The 22,124-nt window shown below is 50.4% G+C and overlaps 1 protein-coding gene across 1 annotated transcript in view; it reads right to left on the minus strand.

Moving 5' to 3' along the window:
• CHD6 (chromodomain helicase DNA binding protein 6) overlaps positions 1-22,124 on the minus strand; it is a 251,204-nt gene that overhangs the window by 170,212 nt on the left and 58,868 nt on the right. Inside the window, 1 exon segment of the mRNA XM_025216269.1 lies at positions 16,485-16,993. Coding sequence (XP_025072054.1) covers positions 16,485-16,993 — 509 coding nt within the window.

Consider the following 22,124-nt stretch of genomic DNA (forward strand, 5'->3'; position numbering starts at 1 on the left):
GGGCTGTGATGGGAGCAGGGGTTGAGGGTGGGGTACAGCGAGTTAGCACCCCCAATATCCTCCCTCTCAGTGCTGCTGCTGCCTGCCCCAAGTGCAGCCTGGCCCAATTCCCCCCACCCCTTCCCAGAACAGCCCAGCATAACCCTGGCCCCAGCCCACCCATGACCTGTGTGCAGACCTGGGGGCACACACCTGCCATGCACCCAGAAGGGGCACACTTGTTAAAAGAGGTTGAAAACCCCTGATTTAGGACTATAGGGGTGTTTGGAGGTCCCATTAGTGCCTATGGGGCATGTGATTGCCTTGAGCCCTGCCAGGGGTCAGGCTCAAGGCACTGACTGGAAGCAGAGGGCCCAGAACTCAAGTAAGGCAAATGCAGGGGTAGGGAGCCCAGCATTGCCTGAGATGGCTGAGCACTGGGGTTGGAGACTCTGAGCCCAAGAGGGTGGGATCAGCCTAGAAGGGCAGATACCAGGAAAAGCCTTGGGGCAGCCAGGTGCCCAGCAGGCACCAGGGGGCCAGAGCAAGAGACCAGGGCCAAAGCTTGAATTGGTAGGCCAGGGCTGAAGGCCTGTAGCCAGAGAAAAAGGAGGATGAAGCCAAGGAGGCCGAGGCCTTGACAAGGGACAGAACAGTATTGAGTAAAACCTGCGTGGCGTGGGCACTGAGGATGAAAGACCATTCTGGTGCCCCTCCAAAGTCCGTGTCTGGGGCAAGTGGTACTCTTGCCCACCCTCAGTTACGTTACTGATGCTCTGCTCCTCATCCCATTCCTCGGCCCCCCTCCTCAGGGCTGGGAGTACAGTGAACCAGTGTTTCCTCACCCCCTGAAGTCAGTTGGTGTCTGGAGACCCTGACCCTCTACCAGAACTAGAGAAATATGGGAACTGAAGGGTAGAGCGCCAGAATCCCAGCTCCAACAGCAGCAGGGGACATGAGGGTATGGTGGTGGGCAGTGGTGCGGGCACAGGAGTCTGGCAGGGGGCGGCAGAGGGGTGGACATCTAGCAAGAGTCTAAAAAGTGGTAGGGGTGCTCATAGTTTCATAGTTTTTAGGGTCGGAAGGGACCTAACAGATCCTCTAGCCCAACCCCCCGCCAGGGCGGGAGAACAACCCCCCCAAAAAAAAAACAACCTAAAAACAAAAACGGGACTCAAATGAGTCCAGCCAGGTAAGTATCCAATGAGTGCTCCACTGAGGGGATATCTAGCTCTCCAGCCCCAACCCCCCACAAGCCTCTCCTTTTTACCTCTCACCAGAGCAGAGGTAGCAGCTAATAAGGGCTGGAGATCCTAGCTCCAGCAGAACTGTGTGTTCCCAGGGCCAGGAGGTGAGGCAGGAGTCAGAGATTGTGGGTTTGGGAGGGGGGAGGCATGGGGACCTGTGAAGGGGGATGAGGAGCCCCCACACTGCAACTCTTCATTCCTAAATCCCCTGAACTTCTCCTCCTCTCACTGGAACAGAAAGGTAGAGGGGACTGGGGCTAGAGAACTCAGCAACCGCAGCAGCAGTGGCTGAACTGTCCACCCTATAGGGGTGGAGGTGGGAGTGAAGCACTGTAGAATTCTGGAGGGCCTATGGGTCCCCTGCTTCTTCTCATTTCAAGAGGCACTACTTTGGTGCACTTTAGCTGCTTCTGGAACATCACAAATGGCATGTATATCTTGTACAGCATTTGTCTGCACCGTTAGATGAATTGCATCTCATATCTCACTACACCATGCTCAAGTGCATCCTTGGAACCAGTTAATGATGTACCAGGCCCTAAAAATCTGGTATGCTTGTGTGTGTAAACTCACTGTTTCCTTTGTTTTTCTCCTTTAAGGAAGAAAGTCTGCATTTTTTCCGTGGTGAACAGAAAACTTGGATCTCCAATTTTAACAAAGCAGCTGCAAAGGCTCCTGGAGCCCTTTGACTGCGGGGAGGAGGCAAGCCCAGCCAGACAACACAGCCCACCTGAAGCCCTGAGCTGGGAGGGAGGGAGCACCTGGGAACAAGCAGTTAATTGCTTAATTGACAAGTCATTAAGCTGCTTCCAGTTTTCCTCTTAGGCTATGGGTACTAGTCCCCCTAGCCCTCTTCCATCCTGCCTGCCCTCTGCCTTCTGATTCCTGTTAGGGCACCGTGTGGCTTCCCTTCCCTGCAAGACTGTGCCTGCTGGCAACTATAGGATAACTGGTAAGCTAACTGGTTATCATGGCACTTATCTGTCAAATGATTAATCATTTACCCTTTCGTGTGCCTTGAAAGGGTGCAATGAGAGAAGGACTATCATCACCTCCTCTCTAACACTTCCTTCTGGATCATTTAAAAGTCTCTTTCAGACACTAATGAACTGGCCCTTACAACATCCCTGCTCAGAACCATGGGCTCCACAGGCACTGGATATGCACTACCTGAATCAGTTACATTCGCAGCACTGACAAGGTTCCTCCATGCTGATAATAGAAAAGGTCCACTGCTCAGTGACATGGAGATTTTGCTCTCTGTTTTTTAAAGCCATGGGGAGTTGAAGTGACCACTCTGTAGATCAGAAAACAAGTTTCTGGCACGCTAAGGAGTAAAATGCACACATCCAAACTTCCAGGCCTGGGCTTAACCACGAAGATCATCCTTTGCCAGGACTTGTTGCCCCAAGAACAAGGTAGATAACACGTTCTACACTGGTAATATTTCAGAAAGACAGATGAGCTCTGCAGGCCAAGAGAGATTAAAAAATAAAAGCTGAAAGTAAGCAAAAAATACTCTATTAGTCTGAAAGTTCACTAGACGTGACCCTGGCTCTGCACAAGGGCACAAGCAGCAGACACAGCCTCCTAGGCCCCTGCCTCCGAGGAAGAGCATCCTAATTGCATCTATAAAACCAAGGGTGCAAATTTGTTCTCCAATATAACCCAGATTATGGACACAAAGAATGAGCAAAGAACAAAAGTGCTACTGTAACCCAGGTGGAGCAGGGCACAATGTTATCGGGCAGCAGAGGGGTAGACAGACTCTTTTAGTTAGGGTGTACAAGATTGGCATGACTCTCAGAGTCATGGTAAACTGAGGCTTATTCACAACAGGTAAAATACAAAACCCTGATGCTGCAAGCATAGCTAAGGCATCTGAGAAGAAACAATGTAGTATCCCATCCAGTATATCTTCTATTCATAATCATTTCAAGCTGGCTTCTAGGTGTCTGGTTACTCCTTAAAACTTAATGTTTTTCCTAGTCGTTAATCAGTTTCTTGATATGTTCCAAACCAGATAACCCCTTGTCACTGAAAAAGGTAATTCATTTAAATTTTAACCATTTATATAACAGGATTTTCCCTGTCAATTATGGCTTGGGACCCCTTGATTTACACAATTAAAAGAATGCTTTGAAAAAGCTGAACTGAGGGTATAAACATCTGTAAAAGCAGCAAACAGTGTGCTTTAAGGGAGAGAAATCTCTCTGACACCATCTGCTGTTGTTGTCAAGAAGCTGGGAGAAACAGATCATCTCCCTTCAAGGATTGTGCTGAGAACTTTGCTTGTCAACAAATCACCTGAGTGCCTTAAAACGGTGAGATCTCAGCTCTCGCTCTCTCTCTTTTTCTCTCTCTCTCTAGGCATAGCTTTCTGAACCTGAATTGTATTAGTTAAGCTTGAGCTAGGTTTCCCCAAATACTCAATGAAACCAAGGTAATATTGTAATTGTTTTGTTTTTCCTTGCATGTCTACTATTACTAGTACCATTATATATATTTCATATACTTAGCAATAACTAACTTTTATAGTCAAACTGGTGGTAACCAGATGTATTTTTCCTTCTCTATTTCTCCTTCCCCACTTGCTCTACAGCAACACTTCTTTTACCTAACCCAAAGATCCCTGTGAAGCCCAGAAATACTGTGGGGTCCGGTCATCAAGAGGCTACCATTATTAGAACAGTTAGGGCAAAAGATTGGGACGTGCTGAGTTTGAGACACATAAGGGGATCAGTTTGTACAGGCTGATTGACCCAGTTTGGCTCAAACGTGCCCTAATGAATTGAATGCTAGCCCATGAGGGTGTCAGCTTGACACCCAGCTGGATTCAGAGGTATTCTGTTTATCTGTGTGCTTGTGTCTGACTACATTTTTACTGTTACCTTAATAAACTGATTCCTGGCATATGAAGATGTCAGCCTGTCCATGTTGATCAACCCAGCCAGGTCAGGTGTGTCACGTTAATCTGCGTGTGTGTATTTGACTAATTTAGTGGCTGGAGGAGCCCAGCCTCACTGAAACTGAGTTCTGCAAGATAGCTCCATTGGGGGTGAGGACTTGAAGAAGGGAAAAATACAGCTCCATACAGAAACACCCGTACACACAAGCAGCACACTGATAGAATTACGAAGACCCTAGAAACGTATCCTTAATACATGAGTGGACCCCAAAGTGATAGGCAAATCTAGTAACACCTTCCCCCTTAAAATAGTTCCTGGGGTAGGTTTCCCCTGCTCCTTCTCCAGAACAGGCTCCCCTCAGAGCCTGTGAAAGCCCTCAAGTGGCAAGCACCCCAAAAGGTGCTCCACCACAGGAGGGTATCTCAGTGTGCGTGCCCCTCTTCCCTTGCTGCAGCAGCCTGTAGCCAGGCTAACCTCCAGCCATACCTGCTGCCCTGCGTTTGGGGCATCTGAGCCTCGTTAGCTCCCCCTCTTCTGCTGCCTGTGGTCCTAGCCTGCCACCACCACTTATTTCCACTGTCTGGACCCTAACTATCAGTTTTAGGACCTAGATAGGATCTAGGTTACATGCATGTCCTCTAGTATCATCAGCTGGTTGGAATCCCCAAGCCACTTCTGGATAAATGTTTGTGCAGAGCCCGTATCCACTAGGCATCCACTAGGTATCTTAGACAAGAAACGAGGAGTCCTTCTGCCCTGGGGCCTCTGTCTGGACCACCAAGATCCACATCTGCATGTTGCTGCAGTCTATCTGTGGCATTCTTTGTTTACACAAGTAAGACAAACCAAGAATTCCCCTTTTTCTCTATGGGTAATACACGAAGGAGATTTTTTATCTACTCCAGAACAGTAGCCCTGTATTGCTGAACTCATTTTTGCCTATGTGGGGACGGGAGCAGGAGTCCAGGATCTGGTGAAAGACCTCCACCCAAAGACCTCCTAGCCTCATTGGGCTTGGGTTCTTTGGTTCTGCAGGATTTTCTGCATTTTAACTTGACCTCCAGGAAATTTTTGACTATGCGAATCCCCTTATTGATATCCTTAGCCAAGTGCCTGAAAATGTATTACCTGGGCCCCATGGGTAATACCTTCTGGAAATACTCCAAGGTTATCAATGCTACTATTTCTGTGGCTGAGTAGGACTCCAGTTTAAGCCAGTGACTACCAAGCTCCTTGAGGCTCTGGCAACCGCTCAGGGTCAGATCTCAGTTCTTGAACCAGCATTGGTATTCTTTCTTGAACCAGCACTGTTATGTCTCTTTTGTGAGACCCAGGTGGACAAAGATGGTGGCTTTGAGGGTTTCACAGTCCTGTACAGCCATAGCTTCCAGGCCCTGGTATGCTCCCCGAGTCTCTTCTCGCAGGTAAGGAGTCAGTTTACTGGCTGACTGACCCTGGGGTCATTGGTACATACCAGCTACCTGTTCAAAAGTTTCCAAAATGCCCTCAAGATCATCGCCTGACCCCATCTTTGTGAAGGTTCCACACCCCTCTGTCTCTGTTTGGATAGTGGCATGAGATTATTTGCACTTCCCTTATCTGGACTGGGTTTTAAACTTCCCTATATAAGGCCAGCAGAGGGGTTTTCCTTTCCTTCGTCATGACTGGGATAAGGTTGGGGATAGGGAAGCTACTCTTCAGGGGGAAACTACTCTCCAGCCACCCTGTTGCAATGGTCCCCTTCCCAGCTGAACCCAGCCCCTGCTCAGCCTGGCTAGCTCTGGAGCTTCCCCACCACTGAACAGTGGAGAAAGTAGCACCAGCAGGCAGGGGAGTGAGGGGGGATGGGGAGGAGAGGAGTCAGAAGACAAGGAAGGGGAGTGAAGATGAGGCAGGGAACCAATGCTTTGAGAATTGTAAGCACCATGAAAGAGCATTTTCCAACCCCCACAACTAGCTCTTGGCATACCACCATTTCCCCTCTGCGTGGCACCAGAGATCAGGACTCCTACTTGCTGTCACAAGAAGACTCCCTCTTTACTCCTGCCTCCTCTCCACTTCTGTCCATTCCACCTCCTGTTCCACCACTTCTACCAGCTTCCCATCCTTCCTCAGACCCTTGTATGCAAATCTCACATCACGCCCGAGCCAAACTATTGATAAAATCATACCCCTTTTGACTATTGTGATCAGGTCACCGGCCTTCCTCAGTTCTATTTCTGTCATGCCCCTTTTTCCCTTCCCTGGACAAAAGGCCTTCCTCCTTGATGTCCACGACAGGCCCTCTTCAAGGTCCACACTGTACTCTAACCCTGCTCCATCTGAGCCTGTTCTGGCTTATGAAACATGCAGTGGAGGCTGCTCTTCCCAGCTGCTTGTAAAGTGCTGAGACAGATGAGTTAACAACCAGTGACAGCACAGTGGAGCCCACCCCGCTGTTCCCATCAGTATTTGTGAGATGCCTAAAAATTTACAGCTCTTCCCTAGGACAAATACAAGACCATGCAAAGTTTCTGATGACACGATGGGAGAGAACACATTCAAGAACAGCCAATAGCCTTGTGGTTAGAAAACTCCCTGGGCTAGGCCTATTTCTTACACCTTGGTGGTGGTCCTAGCCCCCCAGGAACTACAAGTCCCCCATTCCCTCTGTTAGGGTAGCTTGTTATGATTAATGTTTTGAAGTTGCACCTGCTTCTAGTATTGTTTATATTTTGCTTTATTTAATCATTGCTTAAGTTTTGTCCTTATTAACTTTTTGGTTTTTATTATTAGCTGGCTTTGAGTTGTTTTTGTAGAGCTCATAGGTGCTCATTATATTATATCTTTTCTTTTTTATCACTGTGAGAAGTTCTTTTAACATAACATAGCAATGGCTTTGTTACCAGCTCCAATTAACTGCACTTGGCACTAACCAGCTGAATAAGAGGGATGAAAGGATTGGATATATTAATGAAAGGTACCTCCAGCCAGCATCTTCTTGATCTAGCAAATGGACAGATTGGCAGGGTCAGGAGAAGTATGACCAGAAGGTCCTGGATTTTGTGTGGCTATGGCAGGGGTGTGCATAAAATAAAAGTTGTGGAGAAAAATGTAGCCAGAACCTCAATAAGAGGTTCTTGAGGAGCCGATAGAAAGGCTTCAGCCTGGCACATCTGAGGCAGGCACATGTGGTTGGTACATATCCATGGTGAGGGTTCTGTGCAAGAGCCATGTAGGAGACACCTGCATTCAAGTCCCTCCTCTAACCTAGACACAGCAGATTCAGTCTCTAAGACCCAATCCAGATGAAAAACTATAGGATGCAGCAGTACAGCAGTGTTACATTATGCAACACAAAAGAGCTCTCAGGCTCTGTCAGAACTACAACACCTGTATTTGAGTCATACATGGGAGAGGGCATCTGCTGCATATGAAAACTGTGAAAGCTTGGACAGTGTCTCTTGCACAAAAATGCAAGACAATGGCTGGGGCAAGACTGGGATATGGTAACAAAACTGACACAAGAAAATCAAAGTCCCTTAAGGGCTTGCAACCCATTAGGTGTTGAGACAGTGGAGTGCTTGCGGTACCCAATACCAGACCCATGCCATAAAATAATAAAAGTGATTAAAACTGTTGGCAGAGACCTGGCCTGTTCATCAGATGTGTGTACCTAAGAAAGCAAGAAAAGGCTGAACCAGTGAAGGCAAGGTAACTACATAGGCAGACAAGGTTCCTTGGGTGAATTTGAGATCTTTTATTAGACCAACCCAAATGGTTGGAGAATAGTTATTAAGCAAGCTTTCCGGTTCAAAAACCCTTCCTTAGACCAACACAGCTACAACCTAAACCCCAGGTAACTACATATGCATTTCATATGCATTTCAAATGACCTAGCAGCTAAATAAAACAAAAGACTAAATAAGCATCTTAAGAGAAACCTGTAAAAGGTGCATTAGATACAGGAAAGATGCCTTGTATCTGACAAACACCCTGCTCACATTTACAGGCACAATATCCAAGGTGTAATGTATGTCTGGAGTTTGGTAAACAGACCATCACCCATACAAGCTACTGCAAATGTGCCCCATTGATAAACAAATTACCCAAAACAGGTTTGGTGATACCTAAGGATTCTGTTGGACCTTTTAGACCCATCACTTGTAAATTCTAATATTATAAAAGCCTACGTCTGTCTGTCACGCTTTATTTGTGCTCTGATTGACAGACAAACAGCCAATCAGAATGCAAACAAGCATTCTAACAGGAGCTAGTGGCAGTGGAGTACCACCATGATGACAGGGACACGGGAGCGAGGCCAGCACAACTGACCTCGCTCCCCGACCCTGCTCCCTGGAGGCAGACGCAACAGAGCGAACGGAACACGGGGGGTGAGGCCAGCACAGCAGGTCTTGCCCCTCCTGCCCTGCTCCTTGCAGGTGACGATGATGGAGCGGGGGGCAAGGCCACCGGAGCTGGCGGCTCCCCCCACCCCTTACTCCTTGCAGGTGACAGCGGCAGTGGTGCAGGGGGGAGTAGGGTCAGGATGCCATGGCGGTGGGGCAGGCAGGCCACAGGCTCTGGCCTCAGCCTGTCCCTCCCCACTTCTGTTGTCACCAGCAAGGCCCAACGTGGCGGCGGTGGTGGAGAGAATAGTGGGCTCACTGTGGCATCGGTGGGAGGGGAGGAGTGGATTTGGGCCCGATGTGAGGAAGGACCAGGCCCGAGGGTGGGGAGAAGCCAGGTCATCGCCGCAGGGGGAGCAGCAGGTCCGGGCCAACCCAGCGATGGCGGGGGGAATGGAAGAAGTGGAGTCTGAGCCAATGTGGGGGAAGTGGGGTACAGGAGGAGTGGGACTGGACCCAAAGAGGGGAGGAGGACCAAGCCCAAGCCAGGGGAGAAGCCAGCCTGCCACGGCAGTCGGGGGGGAAGCAGCTAACCCAGCCCAACGTGGCAGCGGCTAGGGGAGGAGAGGAGTGGGCCTGGTCCCACTCCTCCCCCATCCCATCCCCCACCCCACGTCAGCCCTGAACCTGCTCTTCCTATATTCCCACCACTGCTGGGCCAGCCCAGGCCCACTGCTCCCCCCCACCACAGAGGCCTGGCTTCTCACCACCCTTGGGCCCGGTTCTCCCCTGCAGTGGGCCTGGTCCTCCCCTCCCCCTGCTGCTGCAGCAGGAAGGGGGAGAATGGGCCTGGACCCCAAGCAGCAGGAGGGAAGGGGGGAGCTGGTCTAGGGCTCCATTACCACCCAGTCCCTCTCCCCACCCCCCCTGTCATTCTTGATGGGCAATTGGCTAGTTGACCTATAATTGCAAGGGCTACAGAAAAAAACAGAGGCTTCACACTCAGACAAATCCAGAACAGAAGCCAGCCAATTAATAGTTATGTTATGATGATCAACCTTTTCCTCCCTGTTTGTTTGGACTCTAATCAGCCAACCATCAAGGAAAAATGCTTTTAAGTACCTACCTTGCTGACCCAAATCCTGAAATGGGCCCCCTTCTCATCTTGGGGCATATGCAGGTTCTCTTGCTCCGCAGAGAAGGCAACTGTTCATCAAGATGCGTGCCATGTGGTATGATCACATAGTCAGTAATGTTCCTTTCCAAAGGAATCAACTTGCCGCCCCTTGGGTTATTTAAGCTCAGTGCAATAGGTCTACTATTTCTAGTTTCTGCTGTTTGTTCATTTTTTGCAATTTTTCCAGTATTAACTGAAAGGAACTTGGGTGTCTCCTGTGCCCCCTCTCCAAAACAAACATGTAAGATAAACATGAAACAGTCACAAGAGGCCCAGCTTGGTGACTCAGCTAGCATTCAAAACCAGCACAGGAGACCTCAATAAGTAGAATACTCAAGTGAACCATCACTTTCTCTGCCAGTTCTGGGCCCTGAGACAGGGTTCATTTTCCCTGGAAGAGAGGAAAATTTGATAGGACCCATGCGGGAACTGGGGTTGTAAAGGGACAGTAACAGACTCTCCTAAGTAACTCTCCCCTACATAGCCTTTCATGACTAGGACAGGATTTGTAATAAGAAACATTCCTTCAAAATGCTTCCAGAGACACAAGTGAATGATGTTCATGGAACTGGCCAGAAATTCATTCATTTCCTTGCAAATAACTAACATGATGAGTTTACAATGAGGATGAGCAAAGGAACAACCCAGGCTCTCTTTCATCTACGACCAAACCTGACTCCCAGCCCCACATACTACTCAAAGAGCAGGGAGCATCATCTGTTTCACAATTTAAACTCATTGAGCTTGAACATCCCACTCCAAAAGAGGAATGAAATAGATCTTGGCAAGAAGTGCGAAATAGAAATGAAATATCTCAGTGCCAGCAAGCAAGTCCAGTGCTGACAGACCAGTGGTTATCTCTACACTGCTAGTAAAGTCTGCTCCCACACTGCTTACAGCCCTGGAAAGGAGACCCAGGCAAGGAGGGTACAGTCTAAAATAACAAAAAACAGGATAGAGAGGTGACAGCATGCTTCCTGGCCTGGGCAGATCTCCTGCCAGTCTAGCCACACAAGTCAAAAGGTGTCCTCTTCTTCCCCTCTCTCACTTGCATATGGTGACATGCAAAGCCAGCCCCAAAAGTGATTACAGTCTCAGGACTGAAGAGGCCTTAGATTTGAATTTTCAGTGCATACTCAGCAATTGGGGTGAAGAGGGCACAAGAGTCTCATATCTCCCAACATTCATGTGTTAAGGATCTGTTGCTTCTGGGCCATGGGGGGCGGGGAGGGAAGGGACGCACAGGTCTGGTCCAGCCATGCAATGCAGCACCAGACCCTTGGGAGAAGCCTGGTAGATGTGTGCCCTGAAAAGTTGTACTACCTTTACTAAACACACAAAGGGATAATTTTCACATTACAAAACCTGTGTCCAAGAGAGTTGAGGAAGAAATTGATGCTTGCGTAGCCCAAAGCAATGTGAGGAAAGCTGGCACAGTTCAAACAAAAGGACAGAGTACAATTTTGCTAAGAGAATGAGTTAAGATTTTCCACAGGTCTGTTATCTCCATTCTACCCAGTGGACCTAGAGAGACTGGGCTGTAAAGGCCCTGGGGGAGGGCAGCAGGGTGGGAAGCCCGCAGTGGGCAGTCTGCCCCTACCCTGCCCTGCACACAGATCTGGGGAGCATAGGACCCCCCTGACCCCCAGGAGTGCATGCAAAGGCAGGGACTGGGGGCAGCTGGCACTGGGCAAATCCCCAGTGTAGAAGGAGTCCCCATCAACTGGAGTGTAGGAGGAGTCCCCATCAACTGGAGGCATCAGAAAAAACACCCCTATGACTAAAGACAGGAAGGGGCAGAGATGGGACATGGTAGAATAAGCTCCAGTGTGCCCAATTCTCCACTGATGTAATGGTCATGAGCAGGGATCCATGTTTTCCGTTTCTCATAGAAAAACAGAGAAAACAACGGATTTCCCCTTTTACCAGAAGGAAACGCAGATTTCTCATTTTATTGGAGAACCCCACAGATTTTGCAAGTTTGCAAAGAGCTCTCTGCGGGCTGGCAGCGTTCCAGCCCACAAGGAACTGGGTGGGAGCGGGAGGACAGCCATCAGGCAGGGAACACCATGTGCATGTATATGCACATGGCCACCAGGCAGTGTGGAGAGCAGCTCCCACAGGTAAGTCAGGAGGGTAAGAGAGGGAGACTGAGGCCCCCATAGTGAGGGAGGAAGTTGGGGAGGGTTGGGGCTGCTGCCCAGTGGGTGGTGCATGGGGACTGGAGCCCACAGGGCCCTGACACGGAGTGGAATGGGGTCACAGGGGGCTTATCTGGGGGCAGAGGAGAGGCTGTCTTCCCACTGCTACACAGTCCCAGGGAGGCAGGGGGGACCCATGCCCCTCAGATCTGTACACGAGGCAGGCTGTCTGCTGCAGGCTATCATCCTGCTGCCCCTCCCCCAGGGCCTCCGCATCCCGGTGGGTGCAACCTGGCACTGCAGGATAGAGCAGGGCTGCATGGGGATATCGTTGCTGCTGGGAGATCTGCGCTGCCCTAGCGATGTGTCGCCTGTGCACACGGCAGCAGCAGGGGGAAGCAGCGCAGGGCTGTGCCCATCACTGCAGCCCCATGCACAGAGGACACATCGCCTGGGCAGCGCGGACCTTGATCGGCCCCGCTGTTCCCTGCAGTGCCAGGTCATACCTGCTGGGCTGTGGAGGCCCTGGGGGAGGGCAGCAGGGAAGGGAGCCCGCAGTTGGCAGCCTGTCCCTGCCCCGCACACAGATCTGGGGAAGCACAGGTCCCCTCTGCTGCCCGGAAGTGCATGTAGCAGCAGAGAGCCAGCCACTCCCCTCGCCAGAGCCTGCAGCAGGCAGTGAGGGGTGGCGGGGGGGGAAGCCAGACTCCATGCTCTGCTCCTCTGCAGCAGCTGCCTCCTGCCAGGGAAAGGGGGCTGTGGACCTGGGTCCCTGGCCCTGTAGCCCTCACAGCTGGAGGCCCCCTCCAGCAGGGCTGGGGAGGGGGGCACCAACAGGGCTGGGGGGGGCCTGTGGGACAACGAGCAGGGCCAGGAGATTGTGAGGAGTAGTGAGGGGCTTTTCATTTTATTCATAGATTTTGGGATTTTTAATCAGAGAATTTGCGATTTTTTAGCAGGGAAAACCAGGATCCCTAGTCATGAGGGACCTCATCTCACTAGACTCTGTAAGTGTTTCCTGAAGCTTTTCTTTGCAACATGGCCTCTGAGAATGGAGGATCTCCAATCTGCCCCCCAATGCTGGACTGACCTAAGCTCAGAGACAATGGAGAACCAAGCCCCAAGGAACATTCAAAGAGTCCCTGAGGACTTACTACAGCCGAAGTGGAGAGAGCATTCAGTGCCATGTAAGGCTGAGACACATAATTCCTGCTTTAAATGGAAAAAGTACTACCTTGACTATGGAGCCACTCCCTAGGCCTCTGCTATGACCAGTTAGATCCTCCCCCTCCAGCAGTATCAGAAAGCAGCAAAAGACCATTAAAAAATAAAAAAAAGACCAGAGCAGACTTGTTTGTGGCTTAGAGGGTAACAAGCTACTGGGGATTTCAATGAAAGGAGTCTGGGAGACTGGTATTATATAAGGCATTAATTGTGGCACTGCTTTGTTTATGCCTCTCTGTGTTGTTTGTTGCCCGTTTAATGGTCTATTTTGAGCGAAGGCAAATCCTCTGAGAGTTTCTCTGAAGAAAAAAGGACTATGCTACAATCTCTACAGCTAAGTAATTTTTCAGTGATGAAAGATCACAGAAAATAGTGATCAATAATCCAAAAATGTCTGTACCTCCAGCATGAAATTTCAGGGAATTTCAACTAGAGAAGAGGTCTAAACAGCCTGCACTGCTAATTCTTAATTTAAAAAAATGGACTCGGAATTAATTAATGGATGTATCTATACATTCTCAAAAGCTTCCCTCTGCTTCCAAAGAGCAATGGCTGTAATTAGGGAAAGGATACAGCACATCATTCACAGATGACAAAGCAGATGAATTCACTCTTTTAGTGTAGAACACAACTTAGACTTAGCTATAGAGCTGTGACTAGTCCATAACTACCTACGTCTCCTTCAAAGATAGCTATTTTTGAAGGACAGTGGACACAACTATAGAACCTTTCATGTATAAGGTACCAGACTCAATCCAGTTCCTCTTGATAGGTCTGAAAGTTGGTCCATCAAATGGATATTCAGAGTATGAGAGACGTTGTGGGGGACTCTCAGTTCCAGCTTTCAAATCACCCACTCCCTATCAGGCCTACTACTAACTGGCGGGCTTGTCCTGTTGCTATCCTCTAGAATAAACAAGAACCTCTGCTCAGTAGGACTGTCAAACCAATGCCTGCACCAACCCTAAAACCAAATTCCATTTTTAAAAACTGAGAAGGCATGAAAATTATTTGCAAAATGCAAATTAACTCACTGAATACTTTGTGTTAATTTTTCATGCAACAGCAATGTAGTGCCCCTTATATTTGACTCCCAAAAGGTAACATCTCCTGCACATAACAGAAAGGCCTAATCCTTGCTTTAAGGGCAAAGCTCAACTTAGCCTTAACTATTAAGCACCTGCTGAGCTCCTTCACAATTACTTTAGCTGAGGCCACTGAAAATTTTGCATGGCAGTCCACGTGAGATAGTCACTGGTGAAGTGGAAGTGCTGCCCCTGTGGTTTGCAATGGGATGCCCAAGTGTCAGGGAAGAGCAGACTTTTTCCCTTCACTTGTCATTCTCTTGATGCTAAAGGGTTGGGATATGTCCTATTGGAAATTCCATCACCACAAGGTATGTACAGAAATATTTAACACCCTGGAAAGCTGGTATCTGATTTTGCTGTGGTACCCAAGAAGCTGCCTTGTGAGTTCTGGTACCTACTTCAGATTTACACATAGCACAGAGTAAAATTTCACATCTGAGAAAGAAAGCGATTCCAGCAGTGCCTGAAAGGACTGAAGAGCACGATTCTCCATGGGCTAGGGCAGGGATGGGCAATTATTTTGGGCTGAGGACCGCTTACCCAGTTTTGGCAAGCTGTTGAGTGCTGAATGGGTAGCCCTGCCCCTTGACAGGTGCCTCACCCCTTGACAGGTGCCCCGCCCCCTGGTCACCATCTTGGCACCAAATGTCCCGATGTCTCAGGGCCAGCACCAGTGGGGCCCAGAGCAGGGTGCAGGCTGGCAGGGGTCTGTGAAGCCGGACTGGGCTGCACCAGCAGGGAGAGGGGGGAGCTGGCCCAGCTCCATAGAGCCCCTGCTGGTTGGGACACTGCACCCCTGCCGCCCTGCTCTGGACCCTGCTGGTGCTGGCCCTGAGACACCGATGTGGGCCCTGTGTTCTCGCGCCCGCTCGCTCCCAAGGCCCACTCAGCCCCGCGGTACAGGAGGGGGGCAGCGCACAGCCCCGACCCCCTGCTTGCCAGCAGGGAAGGAGCTGGTGTGGAGCATGGGGAAAAGTGACCCCTCGCCTGCACCATGGCCCACGCACCCTGCTGCAGCAGCTCACAGCCCACACGGGGCTGTCCTGAGCAGGCACAGGCAGCCCCACACGGGCTGCAAGCAGCTGCAGCACGGGGTGAGCTCCAGAAAGGCAGCAGCAGCAAACACTGCCCAGCACAGGAAGCAAGAGGGACACACACACACAGACACACGCACACGCGCACACCCTGCTGCCGCCACGACGCAGCCCTGATGGCCGAGCCTGGAGCTGGCACGGAGCCGGGTTACAAGCTGGTGCTGAGTGCAGGGGAAAAGCGGCCCCTCCCCTGCCCCGTGGCCAGTGCCCCGCGCTGCAGCCACTCACAGCCCACGTGGGGCTGCCTGTACCTGCTCAAGACAGCCCTGCGTGGGCTGCAAGAGGCTGCAGCAGGGAGCGTGGGCCACCGGGCGGGCGAGGAGCTGCTTTTCCCTGTGCTCCGCACCAGCTCCTTCCCTGCCCTTCCCCACCCCCTTACCTGAGCTTCCAGTGCCGGGGCAGCCACGTGGTCCCAGGCCAGAAGCCCCCACTGGGGCTTCCGGCTGGGGGGGTGGGGCTGGGCAGGCCCTGCTGTTGCTGGAGCCCGCCGAGGATTCCCCTGGGTCCCACTGCCCCTGGTTCCTGTCATTTTTGACAGGAACCAAGGACAGATGCATTTTAATTTTCAAAAAAATTTTAGGGGCCCCGCAGGTCAGATAGAATGACCTCACGGGCCGGATGTGGCCCACGGGCCATATTTTCCCCACCCCTGGGCTAGGGCCATTTAGGAATTGGCTACACACGTTGTTTAGTCACACATATAGCATGCTGCAGCATCCCATGCTGTTCCAGTTCTGGGTTACCCAGTTCTACCAATATGCCCAGTAGGCAGCATGCCAGAACATTATGCTACCATTGTGCTAACCTGAGCAGCAGCGTTATGATATAAATGAAGCAGAATCAGAACATGATCATCAAGCAACTCACTCTTAGTTGTGTGTTTCATGCCAGGCTGTGAAGGCAGTTTTGGAAAAGGTAATGTACTAAGCCAGGGCACTGCCCAGTTCCCTGTCCAAGCTGGCTTCAGGGACAATCCTATATCAGCTCAACCTCAACACACTTTTCTCCATATGATACTCAATCACAAACCCCAGCTACATGCATGTTCCTGACTATGAGGAGCTTTCTTCCTTCAGGGGTGCCAGACTGTGCTGCACACAGGCCAGGCATTGCCTACACAGCTGACAAGACTTTGCATTTAATACAGGAAGCCTGCATCTTTGTTATAAAGTGAAAGAAGGCTGCAGTCTGCTTCTGGCAGCTCCCACTACAGCCCTTGCTTAGCTGAAGTTTGGGTGGGGTGGCCAAGCTGCACCCTTGTCAAGTACAAAGGGATGGCATTCACACCAAGACCCACCTGGCCTTCTTGGGTTTTGCCTTGGGGGTGGATTCGGAGGTGCTCTTTCGGTCTTTTGGGTCCCTGGGGCCTTTGGGCTCCCGGGGCTTCCTGGGTTTCTTGGTTGTTTCCTTCTGCTTGGGCTCCTTCAGCTTCTTGGGTTCCTTCAGCTTCTTGGGCTCTTTTGGTTCTTTAGGTTCTCTCTTCCTCTTTGGTTTGGTCTCCTTCTCCACCGTTCCTTTCTCCCCCACCTCCTGGTCCCCTAGGTCCTTTTTCTTCCGTTTCTTCTTCACCCCGGTGCCCCCACCCCCATTGCCTTGCATCCCATTATGGGACAACATCCTCTTCTGCATGGCCTCATCAGGTTCCTCATCTAGATATTGGCACTGACTGGCAAAGTCAGAAGCCTTCACCTGGTGACCTAGTTCGTTCTGATCCTCACTGCTGGCAAAGGGGTCCTGTGACTTGCACTCGCAGGTGTCCGAGGCATCAGACATTGGGGAATGTCTCAGTTGCTTTAACCTTGACAGCTATAGAGAGAACAGAAAGAAGGAACATTAAGCAAACATCACCTGCAGAAATGACAGGGACAGTTCCATGGACACTACTAAGGACATTGCTGGGCTCCTGAACCTGTGGCTCTTTAGAAGTGTGGGTGTAGAATTCTATCCAAGGAAGGATTCTGTTGACCTGAGTGGATTACTTGATGCATCAGACATCCACAAAAACCATGAATGCACAAGCAAAGGGTGCCAGACAGCCCTGATAACAGCATCTCCTACAACAAATTATAACAAACACCATTTGGGTACAGCTTCTCAGCCAGGATCTCAGAGCAGAATACTCAACTATGCAAGTTTCCCTTGTCATTGGCAGAACTGGGTTTAGAACCTGCTTCTCAGTACAGTACCTGGGCCATGCTACTTTCTGCAGGGAGAAAAATAGCCCCCCACAAAGAAAATACTCTACTAGCTGAATGACAATCAACTTCCCCAACCTCTGCTCTTACCTTCCTAAGAACATCTCAGATCTTCCAAGATGCTTGAGTCAGGGATTAGCTAAAACAACTTTGGCTACAAAGTCAAAAGAATCCCTGCCCTCCCCTCACAGCCCACTGTGCTTCAAGGTGTGCCACATGCTTCCAGTCTTTCTCCAATAGAAGGGAGTCCCTACCTCAGGTACCTTTCCTGTAATAGGACAAGCCAACTCTCTGGAGAGGTACAGGCTCCCTAGGTCACCAATCATGGTCTTAATCTCCTCCCTCCAGACCCTTTATCACCTCAGGCATCTGGAATGGATCAGCCTCCAATGGATCCAGTGGAGTAAGGGGAAGCCTAGCTAATACGGGCAGGGAATACAGGCAAGGCAGGTCTTATCTATAGGGACAATGGCCTTGATGTTAAAAGATCTGAAAAAAATCTTGTATGCTTCCAAATGACTCCTTTCATACAAGTGATACCACATAGCATTCAGCACATTTTTAATCGTGAGATGCTCTGCAAAGGCCCCACATTCAGAAAGTAAGCTGCCTGTAGCCAGGGAGCATGTGACAGCAGCCTTAGTCTGGGCACTACAGGTCTGAAACAGATATTCTCCAATCATAGCAGACTAGCTGGGCTTGGATTTAAAGGACAGACACAGCATGAATCTAAATAAACAACACCAAGAGTTTACTAGGCAAGTGAAGGTAACCCAACCCAACCACATTTAAAATTCAACTCTCGTCTACCCTGCTTTTTCCTGAAAGGCTCTGGCTAGGAACAGATGTTGCATGTGTCTCAGGACAAGTTGTTCCTATGTTTGTCCCAGAACACAAAAGTCCCAGGCTTGGAAGGTACACACAATGCCTTTCTACTCAGGGTTAGGTGAGCAGCTGAATGCACATCCTCTTTTCTGCCACTGATTCAATGATCCAATCCTGTGGCAACCATTCAGACATACTTTGAAGTGTCCTGGGGCAAACTTAGAATTTTATCCCATGAACCTTTTTAGGGTTTGTCCTAAACAAATTTTTTTTTTTTTTTTTTTTAAAGAGAAAAGACTTAACTGCCTTTCACTCCACAAAAGAATAAAGAAATTCCCACTCCAGTTCTCAATGTCCTCCAAGAAGACCTCCAACAAAAAGGATTGGCATTCTTGAGAATCAAACTTCCTTTATATGACAAACTTTGAAGAAGGGGTGGACAAAATATGGCCTGCCAAGGGGGATTTTGACCAACTTATGGAGGGTCCCTCAGTCCTGCTTGGCCCATGTGCGAGGTACAGTGCAGGGCATGAAGGGCAGCCCAGGGCACACAGTGGGGCTGAGGCAGTCCAGTGGGCAGATTCCATTTCCCACCATCCCTGGCAGTGGTGGCACCCTCCAGCTGCTGTAGTCATCAGACCTGGCCCTACTGCCTGAGTACCCTGGCCGATCTGCTCTGTGCCCACCACTGGGGATGTGACCTGCACAGGTAGAGCACCCAGGCAGGCAGCTGGGATGGGGCCACAGGTCAGGAGAGTGTGGCATCTGGGAGCAAGGTGGGTGGGTGGAGCTAGGGAAACCCTGTGACCCTGGGGTGGTGACAATGCCAGGCTGGGGTTCAGGGCAGTGTGTGACAGGGCGCAAGTTGTGCCTGCCACTTTAACCATTTTAGCAGGATAAAGAACAGCCTGCAGATGTCAGCAGACCCAATCACGTAGTCACATGGTGGTTAGGAGGCTGCCTTACTGGTGGAGATGCTGGGAAACCTGGGTATAAGACCAGGCCCAGAGAGCAGAGCTGCAGGGATGCTGCTAGATTAGCCTTGCCTGGCTGGAGGAGTCTGCTCCCAGAACATACGGAGGTCAAGGCTGGGAACTATGGGGATGGAGGAGGTTCCTGGTCTTGGGGCATGACTGGAAACTATACCCTGCTAGGGTTAGATGGTGTGGTGGGGCTGCCTGTGGCAGGGCAGTCTCCAGGAAATGCCACATCTGTGCCTCCCTAGTGAAAGGTGAGTAAGGGGCACCAGAAAGCCTTAGCCCCCGCTGCCTTGTGGGTACCCTGTGGAAGGGGAAGGCTAGGGGAGCACACCCTGAGAGAAAAGCACAGGGCCCAGGCCCGCTGAGTGGGGCCTGAGGTGGTGTCCAGGCTGATAGAAGGGACCTGAAACAGGGCACAGGGACCAAGGCCCACAGAGTGAGGCCTGAGACCCAAAAGACATAAGGCCCAGCAGCCCAATGAGGGGGCAGGGTAGAGGCCCCCGTAAGGGGGCATGCATCTAAGGTATGTCTGAGGACGCCTGAGGCCAAGTTTAAGCCAGTGGCTGAGTGCGGCCCAGCAATGGGGTGCGGGGAGTTGAAAGTCATTTTGGATGCCATCTGCAAGGCAAGAGACGCAGTATAAGGGGAGGTTTGGAGCCATATATCTCGCCCTTGGTATGAAGGCAACTAAATGGACAGGCTCCTGCATTTTTCCATCTACTCTGATACATCAAGGAGTGGCAGGTGAGGCAGGGTGGACTGCCCTAGACAGGCAGATGGGCCGATGTAGTGACTGGCCCTAAGCGGGACCCGTGTTACACACAGCCACAATCTACCACCCGCACACCCTGAGACAGGCTCGGGTTCCACAGGCAGAGGCTGCGCAGGGAGTGGATCATGGCTTTGCTTCAGCCCTGGCCCCACACTGTCACCTCCCCAAAGTCCTGGACCTGGCCCATGATACCCCTATGAAGACTCCAGGAACACAGGGTGGTGGCAGCATAGGGCCAGGGTATAGCCCTGGTTTGGTAGACAGAGGCATGTAGTACCCCAGTCCTGCACTGTCACCACCCTGCAATCCTGAGGTCTCCACAAAGACTTTATCAGATCATCATCTTCCAAATTACTTGTCTTCCTGTTTTTATTTCCATGTAAACCAATTTATCAGATACAAATATAAGATTTACTAGTCTGTAATTCCCTGGAATAACCCTAGAGCCTTTTTAGAACACTGATACAATGTGTAGCATCTTCCAATCCTGTTTTAATAGGGAACTGTCTGGGTGTTTTTCTATTTGTTTCTTTAACACTCAGCTACTTTCTAGTCAATCTCCTTCCCAACTCTTGCACCTGATAATTTTTTGCAATTTAATTTATCAATTCCCAACTCAGAGACTGAAGTTGCCATATCCTTATTATCAGAATTACCACAAACCAGATAGGTAGTATTCCTGACATGCTGCATGACTAATTCATGCCCGATCAGACAGTCCACCTTACTTCAACAGCAAAACATCTATGGCCTGCAAAAAAGACCCAACTCACCAAGTCACTGGATCTGCTTCAGTGGCAGGGGAATCACCTGTATTGTACAAGAGCTGGCTAGTGGAGGGCTTCAGTGCCAATAGGCTTTATCTGCACCACACTGCAGCCAGGTTCTGCCATTGACCCAGCTCAGACCCCAGCTGAGTTATTCCAGCCCCTCACTGCAAAAAGGTTGCCAACCACTGCTCTAGGATCATGTGAGACCCATCCACTACCAGCATCACAGGACACGTTCCTCCCCAGATGCAGGTCCCTCTCAGAAACAAAGGTATCATGCCTGGCAGAGCCAGACACACTGTAGTAGTGAGCAGATTTACAAAAACATGCCTTCAATATGGTCCCATGAAAAGCCATGGAAAAGTTCACTACACGGCTTCTAGACCACTAAAGGAACGTTTAGCACAGGGGTAGTCAGCCACCAGCACTTGTACCAGAGCATGGCGTGTGAAGAAGACATTTTGCTTGGCATGCACGCCTCAGGGGGACAGTGGGGGAGCTGTGAGGGAGGGGCTCAATCCTTGTTGTGGCAATGCAGCCTTGGCTCCTTCCCTGCCATCCACCTCAAGGCTCACATGCACCCGCCACTGGCAACAATCCAGGCCGGGGCTCTGTGGACCCTAGTGCAGCTGCTTGCAGCCTCCACTGCTGCCTCCACAAAGATGGCTGGGAAGGGGCCACGGCTGCACTGCCACAACAAGGATCAGGCCCCTCACAGCTCCGGTACCATCTGCCCCGGTGCAACAACTTCTTACAAGTCAAGGCTGGGGTCTTTTTTGCACTCTAGCCAAAATTGTTGCTGACCCCTGGACTATGCAGTAATGAACACAGACACTATAAGTGCAATGCCCTCTCCAAATTCCTGGGACAAAATGTTGCTCTGCAACTACCACAGGCAATGGCCATAATAACAGGACACTTTCTGAGAAGGAATCTGGTTCATATGTACAGCAGAAGCTGGAAAAAAAAAACTGAAACAGTTTTTAGGTTCAGGGAACCAACCCCCCCACACTGACTCTACCTGCAACCTCTAGCATTCTTCTACCAGGCGCTAGGGCAGGGTGAAAGCTCTGCGTACTATCATAGAAGTCCCAACAGCCAACACCTTTAGTACTGTCATCCAGGACACCAAATGAAAAATACAGAGCAGCCTCACTACCTGACGAGCACTTCTTCCAGACCTCCAGAAATCCCTGTGGCATTTCTGGCTATTACTGGAGAGAGCCATGAGACAGCCCCCTAGGACCGTTTGTTCTATAAGTGGGGAATCCAGGTTATACCAACAGCTGCTTTTGTAGCAAACAAATGAATGCCTCTCAGCCACTCTGGGTGCATCCCCATGAGTGGAAACGTGCGTTTCCCCAGGGAACATGTATGTCCCCAGGGAACCCCAAG

The sequence above is a fragment of the Alligator sinensis genome, unplaced genomic scaffold (genome assembly GCF_000455745.1).
Source record: "Alligator sinensis unplaced genomic scaffold, ASM45574v1 scaffold338_1, whole genome shotgun sequence".
In the NCBI taxonomy this organism is placed as follows: Eukaryota; Metazoa; Chordata; order Crocodylia; family Alligatoridae; genus Alligator; species Alligator sinensis.